The 13,161-nt window shown below is 49.9% G+C and overlaps 2 protein-coding genes across 2 annotated transcripts; both read right to left on the bottom strand.

Moving 5' to 3' along the window:
- Positions 1-2,620: 2,620 nt before the first annotated feature.
- Positions 2,621-4,004, bottom strand: EAH_00014800 (hypothetical protein; the record flags this gene model as incomplete). The annotated part of the gene is made up of 3 exons (XM_013394215.1): positions 2,621-3,012; positions 3,310-3,422; positions 3,949-4,004. The coding sequence occupies 3 exons, from the start codon at positions 4,002-4,004 to the stop codon at positions 2,621-2,623; spliced, it is 561 nt and encodes a 186-aa protein (XP_013249669.1).
- Positions 4,005-7,956: 3,952 nt separating this feature from the next.
- Positions 7,957-9,694, bottom strand: EAH_00014790 (hypothetical protein, conserved; the record flags this gene model as incomplete). Its single annotated transcript, XM_013394214.1, has 4 exons — positions 7,957-8,016; positions 8,192-8,446; positions 9,123-9,229; positions 9,439-9,694. The coding sequence occupies 4 exons, from the start codon at positions 9,692-9,694 to the stop codon at positions 7,957-7,959; spliced, it is 678 nt and encodes a 225-aa protein (XP_013249668.1).
- Between the last annotated feature and the right edge of the window lie 3,467 nt (positions 9,695-13,161).

Raw genomic sequence — 13,161 nt, 5'->3', positions numbered from 1 at the left:
CAGTTCGTTCCGAATATTCGGAGCATGCTCACTGCAACTCGAACAGTCAAGCGCCGATGGCTTCTAGATGCACATTTTCCCCCTTCTGCGCGCATTAAAGGCACCGTACGCCTACGCTATATCTGAGCAAAACCCTTTCCAAAACAACGAGCAATAAAAGATCTGTACGCTATGTTTACAATTGAAATTGTCGAACCTTGTAGATGAGCAAAATATGTACCCAATTCTCATGCCCGCGCAATTCCAACCCTCGTTATATTCACCCTGCAAATCCCAAACCTCAGCGCCTAACAAGAAGCATACTAGAGCTGTGTATTCAGTAGCAAGCGCTGCCCTCCACAGAACAGCCCAAGCCAGGTCTAGATGTCTTCCTGTCAAGCCTTCATGACTACGCCTTACGGGCACGGAAGTGAGAGCGATGGACGCACCTTCTGCATTCAGAACGCAGCTGACGGTTATCGGAAGGCCGGCATCACATGCAGGTTTGAAAGCGTACAGAGCATGCTTTCAATACCAGTCTGTTCCCAGCAACGCAACTGGTGAAGCGTTTCGTGGAATGCAGGCTCATGAAAAAGGAGAGACAAGCATTTGTTCCAAATGGACCGAACAGCCACGTCGAATATCTTGTAGGTACTGCAAACGAGCTCATGGAGGGGCGGCATGCAGACCACCCTTCTGGGCCAGTGCATTACCATCGTCTCGTCAACACTGGAGACACCATAATGGGAAGGAACATAAACTTGTTGCTTGAATATTCAGCGAATGCCGGCTTTTAAATGGACTTCACCCTATGGATGCTCCTCCCTAACTGTGAAGCAACTGGGTTATTCAGGGAGCTCTTCATCAGATTATTCTCGCCCCACCCCCACACCCTTTTACTACAGAAACATATCCTCCCAGCTCCGAGTGTAGCACGATCACTTCATGTGATAGATACAAGCGTCCACCAAAAATGCTAGCCCCTCTCTCCTGGTGCCACAACTCCCTCGCAGACAAGGCAGCTTATACTTGAAAACACTCAAACAACCTCCAGTACAAGCTGCTTCCATCCTAAACTGCCTGCATGCTAGCATCTTTCCAAGCTCAGTCCGCCAGAAAAAGTACAATGGCCAGAACTATAAACGCAGCAGCCGCCACCTTCGCGAGTAACGGGCGCATCCGCTTCATGTGTTCGGGTAATTCGTAGAAAGAATAGAAGCTTTCGGCGTTGGCAGGCTTATCATCTGCATATTGTACACCGGAGACGAACCCGCCGATATCGTTTTGCAAGTTTTCTTCAACTCCACTGGCTAAGGCGGCCGTGGACGTCCAAACGAGCAGCAATACACACAACATCTTCAAGATTAGGAAGAGCGCCAGCGTACTTCAAAACTCAAGGAACTTTTCACGTGTTTACTACTACGACTAAGTAACTAGGTGAAAGCCTCATGCCCGCCGCCAACCCTACGTGCCAGTCGAGGCACCGTCAATGGATTGTTCCGCTTTCCCGTCGCTGCTGCATGCCGCCTCTCCAGTGCCCACTGGATCTATACAGCGAAAGTTCTACACCCCTGCAGTAGAATCGAACTACCATAAATATTCATGAAAAGCCTAATGAGATGGGTTTTTGGTATTTATCCAAGTACCTCCATGATTTACGGAACAGGCCCCCCTGCCGAGCATGTTGGTGCGTAGAGCCGGTGCCTTGTCGTCGCTGGTCAAGTGCAGACCAGCCGCTACACACACAGGTAATTAAGCCAGTTTCTAATTTAAATTTATTCTTGTGTCCTTTATTCCAGCATTTTCCGCTGTGTCTCGGGCCTATAGTAGTACCCCACATTGCAACCGTACTAAGCACTCCCCGCTCCACCACTCCCCGCTCCACCGAGGCGTAGCGCGGACTGTCTGAGCATGGATTCCTACATGCGCGCACACTGGATACGACGAACCAAGTTATTTTCCAATTGTTGTGGTTTTAGTGCACTAGGAGTAGGCTTGGATATGGTCGCACGTGAGGTTCATTGCAACCGGCGCTGCAGCCATCCTATGCGGCCCTTCAATCTTCTCCTAGGGCCGTCGCGAGCTGCAGTAGAGTCGAAATACTTAAAATACGAATTGCCAAAAGGCATATTGTCTTCTCTTAACTCCTAAGTCTTCCTGCGCACAGCTGAAGAGGGGTTCAGGGGTCCAAGGGGCTACTGTTGTGGCATAGAGGACGCTGCAGCAAGAGTCAGCGATCTTGTCCGCGAACTATCAGGAGTAACAATCGGCTCGCAAGACCTAAGTTAAGAGTTCTAAAGATGGAGATGGCTGCACCTCATTCCCTGGACATTCTGGACACAGCAGTTCCAAGGGGCTGGCGCTGGCGCGTGATTTGCAACGCACCTCGTTGCGACGAATGCTGCAAGGAGCATTCGCATGCAAGCGCAGAAAAATCCCCTTTGTTGCTTGCACTAATACTGTAGACAATTGTTGCATTTCGGTTTGCGTGCAGGATGGCTGCCAAGGCCAAGTAAGTGTGCCAACTTAGGTACCTCTGCGCATCTTGTCCCGCCAAGCAGCGCACAGCCTCATGTGCTTGTTCGCCCTTAAGTGCTTCCGCATTAGCTTTCTTCATTTACTTATCTCAGCGCCTGGGCCTTTATGATGTGTTCCGCGGCAGTATACTGGCCGGAGTCCGTGGTGGCCCCCAAGCAGAAAGAGTCTGTGATTCTGTTGGATAGGTTTGGTGTAGTACAAGTTTGTCTACTCTGTCGTGTAATATCTCGTCGATCAGCTTCTGAAGGGGGTCAAACTCCGCCTTCAGCTCCTCAAACTTATTCTCTGCGTCCTGCGTCTCATCGGTCTGGAGGCCGATCTTCTCGCAGCAGCGCAGCTTGTAATCGTCGCACCCCTTCAGCTGCTCCACTTCGTCCTCGTCAGTCTTATCGGTCATGTAAATCACCTTGTACCCCTTCTTCGCCAGTTTCTCTGGAGGGGGGAAGTTCGGCACTGCCTTCTCCCCAGTAATGTAACAAATGCTTGTCTGCCCTCCTTAATCCGGCCCACGCACTCCCTCGCCCAACGTTCTGCTGCGGAAATGCAGCAGCTCCAATCTTTGCCCGCTTGGTGGAGCCTTTACGGATTCCGACTTCGGTGCTTTTGGAGAATTGCTCATAGAGTTGTGTGGAATTTTCCCTTTTTCGTTTGATTTCGGTGAACACTTAGCGGCACAAGCTCACTCGAGCTCGAAAGAGATGAGCTCCTACTGCTTGTTCGCCAAATCCTTGATCCGCCTGTCCTTAAGATGCTTCCCTTGGTATAACTTGAGGTGCAGCGAGATGCGGGAACCATCGTCTAGGAGCTCGTACTTTTCATCTTTCTGAACAGTCGAAGCAGCCCGATAAGCAGACTCCCACAGGTACTGCTTGCCGTCGTTGTGTTGTGAGACAACAGTCACTCCTCTGCAACGCGGCACACCGAATAGAAACCGATATCGGAATGCCCAATCTCTGAAATGTCTCATCCCTCCTGCATCTCTCCCGTGAACGCCTTGATGCCTGAACGCGCGATGGTCAGGAGGTTGTTCACCAGCTTCGCTTGGCCGAAATGATAGTGCATAAACAAATTGGGGAAAAGAATTCCATAACAAGTCCATAAAGACAAAAGTAAACAGAAAAGGAAGTGTTGAATATATGCATTCGTTTGAAGAAGCTGTCCTGATGTAGCCTTTGTTAGAACGGGCGGACGTCCCTGGCGTCCAGATGAGAGATGGAGATGTACCAGAACTGAAAGATATAGCCAATTTCAGTTTTTTGATTCACTTCTGTCGCTGCAAAGCAACACTTCCACACACGTAGGCCCGTCTTCTATAGCACTGAAAGGCGGCATGCAGAAAACGCCTCGCCGGAACACCCGCTAGTCTTCCGGCAACATGCTTAGCCAGGAACACGGCATCACTGGGACATCGTCTTTCTCACCGAGCCTCACGCCATGTTAAGGGGGCGATGTATAAAGACGTTTTCAGTCTCATTGCATCTTACCATGGTCCTAACACAGTGCCTAGTGCCCACTGACCAATCCGGTGTGCTTCCCCCCCCTCCCCCCCCCCGTTAACCTCGACGGAAAGCATGAGTGAAACGAAACCCTCAGCGGCTGCATCAGACAGCATTTCTGTAGGTGCGGCAGCAGCGGCTGGTTCTGTCGTTCCTGCCTCTGCTGTTGCCACTCCTACCAATGCCACTCCTGCCGCCTGCCAGCACCCCGGAAGACCGCTTCTGCTGTGGCCGCCTCTGAGCCAACTAGGTGAAAATAAGAAAATGTGTAGGATCCAACGTCAGCAGCTGAAGTAGTTGAGGGAAGAGTGAGCCGCCTGGGAAATCCCAAGCGGTGGTGTCCAGCCCCGAAACGTAAAGTGTGTTGCCGCTCGCAGCGCTGGTCTGGGAAGAGGAGGAACAGTTGAATGCGGTGGAAACGCATATGGCTCCAGAGAGCTCACATAGATATTGGCGCAGCAAGACCCATGAAATGCCACAGATAACCGAATAATTGAACATTGCCCAAGATTAAGTTATTCTAAGCATCTGCACGCTGGCAGTGGCAGCCGCTGCACCAAGAAGTACCTGTAGGTCTATCGAAGCATTGCTTCGGGCAAGCCACCCTCAGAAATCCACGCGTCTTCCGATCTCCTGGCGACCTAAAGTCATGTTCTCGTATTCTGTGGCCTCTTCGAGATTTTACATTAGCATTCAGGGCATCAGCCTCCTCCAGTTGTGCCCTTGCGCAGTGAGGCTGCTGGCGTTGTGCCAGGGAGAGATCTGGGTAAACTCGGTGATTCCCTGGCCAACTCCAGAGACAAAACATTACGTGTACAACATCTTCACGCCGAGGGTAAGCTGGCGAGATAATACGGCGTGTAAAGCGCAGAACAAAGACCAAACTCTTCTCCCCAACGCATGGCGAGCGTCTTCGCACGCTCCCCTTCCTGTGCGCCTCGAATATAGTGCCAATGCACGGAAACCACGTGCTATACATTGAAAGCAACTTCTGGACGTCGTGATGCATACTTTCTTGCCTGGAACCCCTGTGCTTTTCTCATTCACCTCCTCACCGTCCCAACCGCTGTACGGAAATCGGCGGCTGCTGCTTCGGGGGCTGTCTTCCACTAGTCTTGCCTAACGTTGGTCAGAGAACAATGTTTCGGTAGAGGCCAAGGATGCCAGCGAGCCACGGGTCAAAGAGTGTAATGTTGTAGAACAAACTTATTCTAGCCAAGGGAGGAAATCAAGCCACCGTGATGAGTTTTGCTGGGGACAAGGTGGCAAATACTGCACCAGCGTTCGGTTGGTGCGTTCAGTTTGAAAATATGCCTTGAGTTGTTCGCGGTGATCAGTATGTGCTCTATAACAATCCGCAACATAAATATGCACAAAAAAGCCGCCGGCTTCACGAGAAACCACCGAGCTTCCAAAAGTGAGAAACGAACAATTGGGCCACTCCACCTGCTGTAACGAAATTCTAATAGATGATGATGCGAGGTTCTTGGTGCTGAGCCTAGCCACGACAGCATAAGTGATGTCATAGTCCCAGAGCGATAGTAAACCCACAATGAAATCCAGTGAGATATTCGCCCAGATCCATTTAAGGAGAGGAATACTCTGGATGAAATTGAGCCTGAGAGTGTTCCGCTGTGTTTCCTGCTGGTATTCCGCACAAGTGAGAAGATATTTACCAACTAAGGGATGCATCCTACGCCACCACAGGGACCTGATAACCCGTTCCACCATCGTATTGAGCCTACAACGCCCCGGTAAAACATGATCGTGCATTTCCCGCAGAACGGCTGGGTGAAGCTAAACTGGAACGTATAATCCGCTGAGTCCAAGTTTCGTCGGGTGCCGCAAGCAGCCCCTGCATCGGCTGTAGTTCTTACCTTGTCGTCCGTACTTGAACTTGGGAAGAACTGCAACCACGGGAGTATCTAAGGAGTATGGAGAACGTGATCTATAGTTTATGCGGACACCATTGTACATAAAGGCAGTTGTCGGACGCAGTACTTGACCTGTATGGAAATGCGAGAGTGCGTGAGTGGCCATCTTAGTGATTGCCTCTCCGTACTTGACTGTCGAACCGCACCGCGCAAGCCGGAAGTGCCGCCGGAAAAACTTTCTTTATCTTCAAAGCGCCTCTTCAGGTGTGACCATACCCACACCAGCACCGTGTCCGCGCGTTACTGGCAATGGTTGAAATCATGAATGGCGAGAACTGGAGATGACCACAGGTATCGGAAAAGGTACCTGCAGGATTCCCCTCCGGTGTCTTCAAATAAGTTGTGTGCCCTTGAGCCTGCCCGTCAGCAGGGCAAGCATGGGAGCGAGTTCAACAATGGGGCTGCGAAAGGGCGATGCGAACTTGAGGAACTCCCGGAAAGCCTTGCGAGTGTACCCAGGTGTGGCCCGCCTGCCAATGCTCTCTGCCCTTGTCGCATCTGCTTTAAAATCCTCACTCCTTGCCGCATCTCCTCTTGCAAAGTATACCACACATAGGACCATCCATATCCTGCCTTTACGCACGCATTAACACCGCAGACAGGTGTTGCACACTTACTTCGCCTCCAGTACCCATTCCCAAGTAGAAGTACATCTATTAGCTTCAGGCCGAGCATGTAGCAGCCGTGATGCAAACTGCGGATGCCTTCCTTGGGTCACTCTCCTTCCGCCCGCGCTTTGTCGTATTTAGAGCAGTTATAAAGCGTGCATTACAGTACTTGAATTCTAACCAATTCTAAGGGGCGTGAACAGCTGGCATAGCCACAGGAGTCGCATGCAGTGGTAGCAGAACCCAGCCAACGAGGATGTATTTTCAATATCATATTTAAAGAACATTGGAATATTTCACCCTTCTCCAGTTAAAGCACGTAAATGCTTCTCAGAATGTAAACTGATGGACAGGAAAACTCATCGTTGTCGTTTGTTACTTTGCCGTGCGCTAAGGCGTTTCAAATACCACTGGCCTTTTTTCGGCCGGTGAAACTTACCCGGAAAGCAGTAAAAATAGTTAGTTTGGACCCGGTTTGTAAAACAACGGGTCCACGGCTTTTGGCCAGGGTAAACCATTTGGGGGCACAACGCACCGCAACTGCATCCTTTGTAGAATGCCAAGGTAAAGCCGCACAACCGTCCCAGGCAGTTCCACTGGTTCGGATGCAACTTAGTGTGGTGGAACGTTATCTTGCGGCACTGAATGATCGCGAGAAGAAACATCGCTGTAATCTAGATGCTAGCGGCCAGGCTGTTTCAACGCTGAACGTTAAAAAGACGGTTAGGGATGAATTTACAGTAATTTCGCGGTGTCTGCAGCCTAGAGTGTGCGTGCTTGTGCACCACCAACTTGCCATGCAAAATGTCCCTAGTCAAAAAGATATTAGCTGGAACTTCATGCTTAGGATGGAAGTGCATCTTCCCGGAAACAGATAGTTTAGTCTATCTGTTTATTCTATCCAAGCTGGGTGAGTCACCGACCTAGATAGTTGATTGTTTAGAAACTATCTAGCTCGGTGATTCGCCAAGCTTGGATCACGGAAACTACACTAAACCCTTCAGATCATGTCCAGTAATTTCGGCCTCTGGTAAACAGGTGCATAAGCATGCTAGGTCAAAAAACGCAGATATACGATTGCCGCAACCTCCTGTGCGCCACCATATCAAACTCATATCCACAGCGGGAATACTATAACTTCATCGCGGACCAATTTTTCATGCAATTGGAAAGGGGGCTCGAGATGGTCCGTGCCATTCGTGGGATTTTGAACTCAAGACGAAAACGATTTGGAGAAGCTATTTGCATTCAAACTGAGGAAAAAAAGTGAATGCTCAAATTTGATGGAGTGTCCTCATTGTTTTGGGGAGCACCGTATAATGACTTGCGCTCAACTGCGATTTGGTTGCCCTACAGTCGCAACGGGACGGCAGCGAGGCTTCTTAACTCCTTGGGGGACAACTAGCAGAGCGCGAATGAGCTCTTTTTGAACTGGCAGAGGAACTCGACCAAATTTGTCCCCTAGACAACGTAGAAGCATTTGCAGCTCTTCAAGAGGATTTTCAAAAACCAAACTGCTTCTTATTAGCACCTATGAAATTCGCAGGTATGCAGAGTCAGTTGAAGGCAGCACAGTTCTGTTTGTGAATTTGGAGTGGTAGGACGCTGAAAATTTTGATGTCGAGACTTTCCTTACCTGAGCTATCAGTTCCTTCACGTCATTCTCATTGAGACAACAAACGTAATCTATCAAACCCGTATATCGCAGGCCATACTGTAGATCTCTTCTAATGATATCTAGAAGCCTTTCCACATGAGATCCTAATTCGCCTCCACTTCCACTTGACCCTTCTACCGCCTCGCTAAGTCCATCGGCCGCTGTCGCGAGCAAGTCTGAGTACCAGGCTTCACTAAAGTCAGCCATATCTGCTTGCCTACAAAACTCAGCTTCCTGCGGCAGAACCCTAAACCCTAAAAATACGTGTTACAGGTAAAAATGAACCTTAGCGTTTGTAACTTGCGTGGCACTTCTATATGATGGTGTCTACACTTGGCAAACTGCAGGTGGTGCAGCATATGACTCCTTCGGCAAAACTTGCGGATTTTTTCTCCATGAAAGGTAGCGCAGCATGTTTGCATGGTTTACCCTCAATGCGTCGATCACAGCCTGCTTTTGATATTGCCTGCTTCTCCTCACATGCTGCAGTACGCGCAATCTGGTTCCCGAATCAAAAAAGCTGCGCAGTGTCTGAGAGAAAGGATAGAATAAGCATCGCTATTCTGCAGATGCCTGGCAGGGTACTCTCCATGAAGCTTGCCGCCGCCATTCAACGTTAATTCCGCGCTGGTAGCTACCCAGTCGAACGCGTCCCCACAAATTGCACAGGGTGCAACTCAAGGTCTAAATGAATATCAATTGTAAATATGCATACCTTGGTATTTAGCAAATCCGTGAGGTTGCGCTTGGTCGTTTCGCGCGCTTCATTACGAGCCCTCAGGCTTTCCTGAAAATGTCACTCTGCGCGCCTTCAATCTCACGAATAAGTAACGCCGTTTCATTTTAATGCTGTTTTCCACCAGAAGGGATGAGAAAAGATTCTATTTCTGTCAACACGTGAGGCGCTCACCCGTATACTATCTAATGCCTTCTCCGTCGAGTTGACCTCGCGGGACATGGCAAGATTTTCAGACTTCCCAAAAGTAAAACACTGGGCAGGATACCCTTCTTTACTTCCTTACAGCAGCAAATTTAACAACGGTTGCAGCATGCACTCATTCAAATTGCGGTATTACATGAGGGTATATGCAGAGCATGGCGCAACAGCGCTCACCCTAACAGCATAGAAAGGTGGGTGGCTTGGTGTATTATGTTAAAGTGGATAACGACAGGGACTTTTGCTTCTGCGCCACGGGCACACTTGGGCACCTATCGTGACATCTCACTGAGCCTCCTGACCCGAGCGCTCAGGCTTGGCTGGCTCTCCTCTACGGTCGTCATGTTGGCGCGTTGCGCAGCATTCCTGGCAGCCACCTGTTGCCGTTGTTGCCGAAGGAAGTCCGGTGTAAAGGTGCATGTACGAGCTGCCCCTGAGAGAGCTGTTGAATCAGCGTTTGTCCAGGAAGGTATGCTGACTGAAGGTTTCCGGACTCTCCCTCTAGAAGGCATTCGAGGCGCCTTATACATTGTCCACCCAGCCATCTGCGTTGGCTTCCGTGAAACCCAAAATGCCTCTTCTGCCTCATTGAGCAACTTCTCTAGCTTTGCAGAAGCTTGCAAAGGCGTAGTTGTAGTGTTGACAGCATTGTTGCTGGAGTCGCTACTCTCTGAATTCCCCTGCTGAGAGGTAAGATTCGTTGGGGCGCTCGCTGCAAGAACAGCAAACCAGTGAGTTAGTCGGGGCCACCCCCTCTTACAAACTTGGGCAAGATTTTGCCTTCTCATACTGCAGCAGTGCACTTTGCCTTGTCGCAGTGTAAACAGCGGACTTTGATGCACTCTGGTGGGACACTACGATCTGCAGTTATTTATGACGTGCCTGCTGCAGCTTTAGTGGCTACCTCCTTGAGGTGCCGGCGCCCTTCGATAAACTCCTTTAAGGTAGGCAACCGCCATGTACTGCTCACGCAGGATGATGAAGCCTTGTTTGGTAGAGCGTCTAGCTTTAGCCTGACCGGGAGACAAGAAGGCATTTTGGCTTTTCGCTGAGGTACAGACTCATTTTTCGTTGTTCATCGAGGGTGCAGCTTGCCTGGGAATGACTGGCCATAAGAGAGGCTTCGCAGGTGACTTGGCTTTGGAAGTCTTTGGTTGCTGCTGGTGGATAGACAAAGCTGCCGCTGTAGAGTCGTTGTACCTACGTCCTTTACCTCTTTCTTCACAGTTGATGCCCATGAGATGTGGGGAAGCGCTGCAGCAAACGTTAGCAACATAACCATGGAATGTGGCCCTTGTAATCTTTATAGGGAGGCCACACGGGCAAGCAGTGTACTGTGCTAACAAAGTACAAAATTTTGCAGCACCTAATGGCCGTTTCTTTCCCATTCCATTTTATGGATTGTGGTTACTGATTCCACACCTGCTGTGCTGATCCACAGGAAAAGTCCCTATACTATACTCATACAGTGGTAACTCTGCCGGAACGCCACTGAAACAAAAATTCTGTTCGCTCACGAGCCCTTTTCTCTGGTCTGTCGGCATGATGTACAGGCCACTAAGACAACAGGCGAACCTCCGTACGCTCCTACATAAGTGCCAGGGCCAGTAGGTCTGCTGCAACCATGGCAATGTGAGCTGGAAAAACTGCTGTGGATGTTTTCGATGGGGGTGATTTGCTCGTTTACGACACAACCGCTCTCTGCGGCAGGTTTTCCCCTTTTGGTGGTCTGAGTGAGGCCTTCTTTTAGTCGCTCTCGGCACTTCCGCATGTGGCTGTTGCGCCAGTGGCGCGACTGCCTCCCAGTGGGAGAGCTGGGCTGACGCATTTGCTCTGCAACTAAGGCTTCACACTTAGCCAAAGTGATAGGGTCTTTGTATTCTTCTGGTGATGCATTGTGAGAGCGCAGGGCCTTAGGACTTTTTCTCCAAAACCATCCTCGGATGCGTGACTGTTGCGCTTCTTTTTGTCCTGCTGTGTGGCACCGGTAAGGGCTGCAGCAGCCTCAGCAGGCCTTTGGAAACATACGTTTCTGCCATGGCAGCTTCCGCAAGTTTTTGGGTTTTTTTTGGCTTTATTCTGGCCATCCCCGCTACCTATGTTTTCCAGAGGGGGGGAATTATTGCCGGAGGACAGCTCTGACTCTGAGCCAAGGGCCGGTGGAGCAGTAAGGAAGGCGACTTGGTATGGTCCCGCTGAATCAAGAGTCACTTGGCCCCTTGTTGGAAATCTGCAGAAGCTGGCATGATTCGGCGCATTGTACCCATCATCCGTCGACGGCAAGCCTGGTCTCGGTTGCGATTTGCAAAGCAATAATGTTTCAATTTGGTGAGCATTGGCTCGCGCTTCAAGAGGAGTCTTCCGACAAATTTGCAGGGAATGAATCCCTTTAAGTAGTGCTGCTGATGGCACCACTAGCCTAGGCCTTGCAGGAGACTTTGAACGCCTTCGTTTCCTAAAAATTCAATGAAGGCAACTTACTTAGAAAGAAACCCTTGTGTGCTGAAAGGTCAACAGCCCTTTAGCAGTTTCCATATGAAAATCAGTCCCAATAAAAAAATCATATTCACACAATGCGCGTACATTACGAGAAAGACAGGGACGTAGTTATGGTGGCAAGGAAGTCGAGGACCAGGTGAAGGCGTCGGGAATTGCACTACTCAGAAAATTCTCACGAAGCCTCGAAAGCAGCTGCTGCTTGTGTTGCAGCTTCATGTATACGCAAAATAACAGCTCGACCCCAGATATGCGGCCTAGGTTTCTTGTTCGAATCTCGAGGGGCGGGCGGAAGGAAGCGGGCAGCTTCACTGAATGCCGCGCATGCAGCTCTTGCCGTAGCAGAAAGTCCCGTTTCTCCGTCTGATTTGTTTTTTTCCCGAGGGCAGCGACGTTTTAATGGCCCTCGAAGAGCCTGCATGGAAGTAGAGAAACCGGACTTCTACCGGCTTGGCCGTTTTGATTGCGTGGCAGATATCTCTTACACTCAGTAAAGCATGGAACGCTGCTTTACAGGATGAAGCCTTACCCAGAGAGCCATGAAAAAGCTTTCTGGGGAGCTAAACCATTGTCACTACGAACCTGGTTTATGCACGCTTTTTGCCTCACTAGCTCTGCTTTGATGGTTACATACTCTGCCGTCCAACGGCCTCTCACAGCGGGTGATGTTCGGGGTGTTCGTGAGTCATAGAGCCCCACAGACGAGGCAGCTGCCTGCACGGAAACTGCTGCAGCTGCATTTTTAAATGTGGGAATAGTCATGCCTCCTTTCCCTTTGACCTTGATTGATCCATCCTGCACAGTTCAAATGAGTGCAACGCATCCACAATTTTCACTATGGAGCGCGTGGGATTTCGGTAGTTGGCAATCTGTATACAAAAGCAGCTTAAGACCTCAAAATGCTCCTCTAGGCCAATTTACTAATTTAGAAGTGACGAGCATGCAGTAGGCCCTAGAGAATATATCTCTACTTGCCAGGCAGCTCTGCCGGTACGTACTTGGGGAGAGGCATCTACTCCAGAGAGTGCGAGGCGGCGTACTGCTCTATACTGCGGGCTGGTAGAACAAATGCATCCACATTTTTCCTGGGGAGCGTCCATGTTGGCCGCTTCACTTGTTGAGCACCCACTTAGGATCGACTGAATAAGGGACTGCAGATGCATGCAGAATGCTCATAACTTTATTCTGAATTGCTTCATGTGCACCTACTTAACATGAGTATCTCTTCCGCCCTACGGCTGAGCCATTAGATATGTAGCAGTGCACAGGGATCTCTCGATGCGCGCTACGTAAAGCTTAGTCTGGTTAGAAACCACTTGCTGACAGACGTAAAGTTTCATCAACTTCCTTGCCAACAAGGGAACGTTTGTTGGCAAGGAAGTTGATGAAACTTTACGTTAATCCAATGCGAGACCAAGGAAAGTAAAAGCCAGATCAGAATCTCAACAACGATCTCGGAGGCAGAGCACACCTATATTTGAAAGCCGCCTCTGACGGGCACAGTTCAGACCGTTTC

Source organism: Eimeria acervulina, genomic scaffold, assembly GCF_000499425.1.
Source record: "Eimeria acervulina Houghton genomic scaffold, Eah_scaff87, whole genome shotgun sequence".
In the NCBI taxonomy this organism is placed as follows: domain Eukaryota; phylum Apicomplexa; class Conoidasida; order Eucoccidiorida; family Eimeriidae; genus Eimeria; species Eimeria acervulina.
Note: the sequence above shows the minus strand (reverse complement) of the source record. Positions and strands in the feature narration are given on the sequence as shown.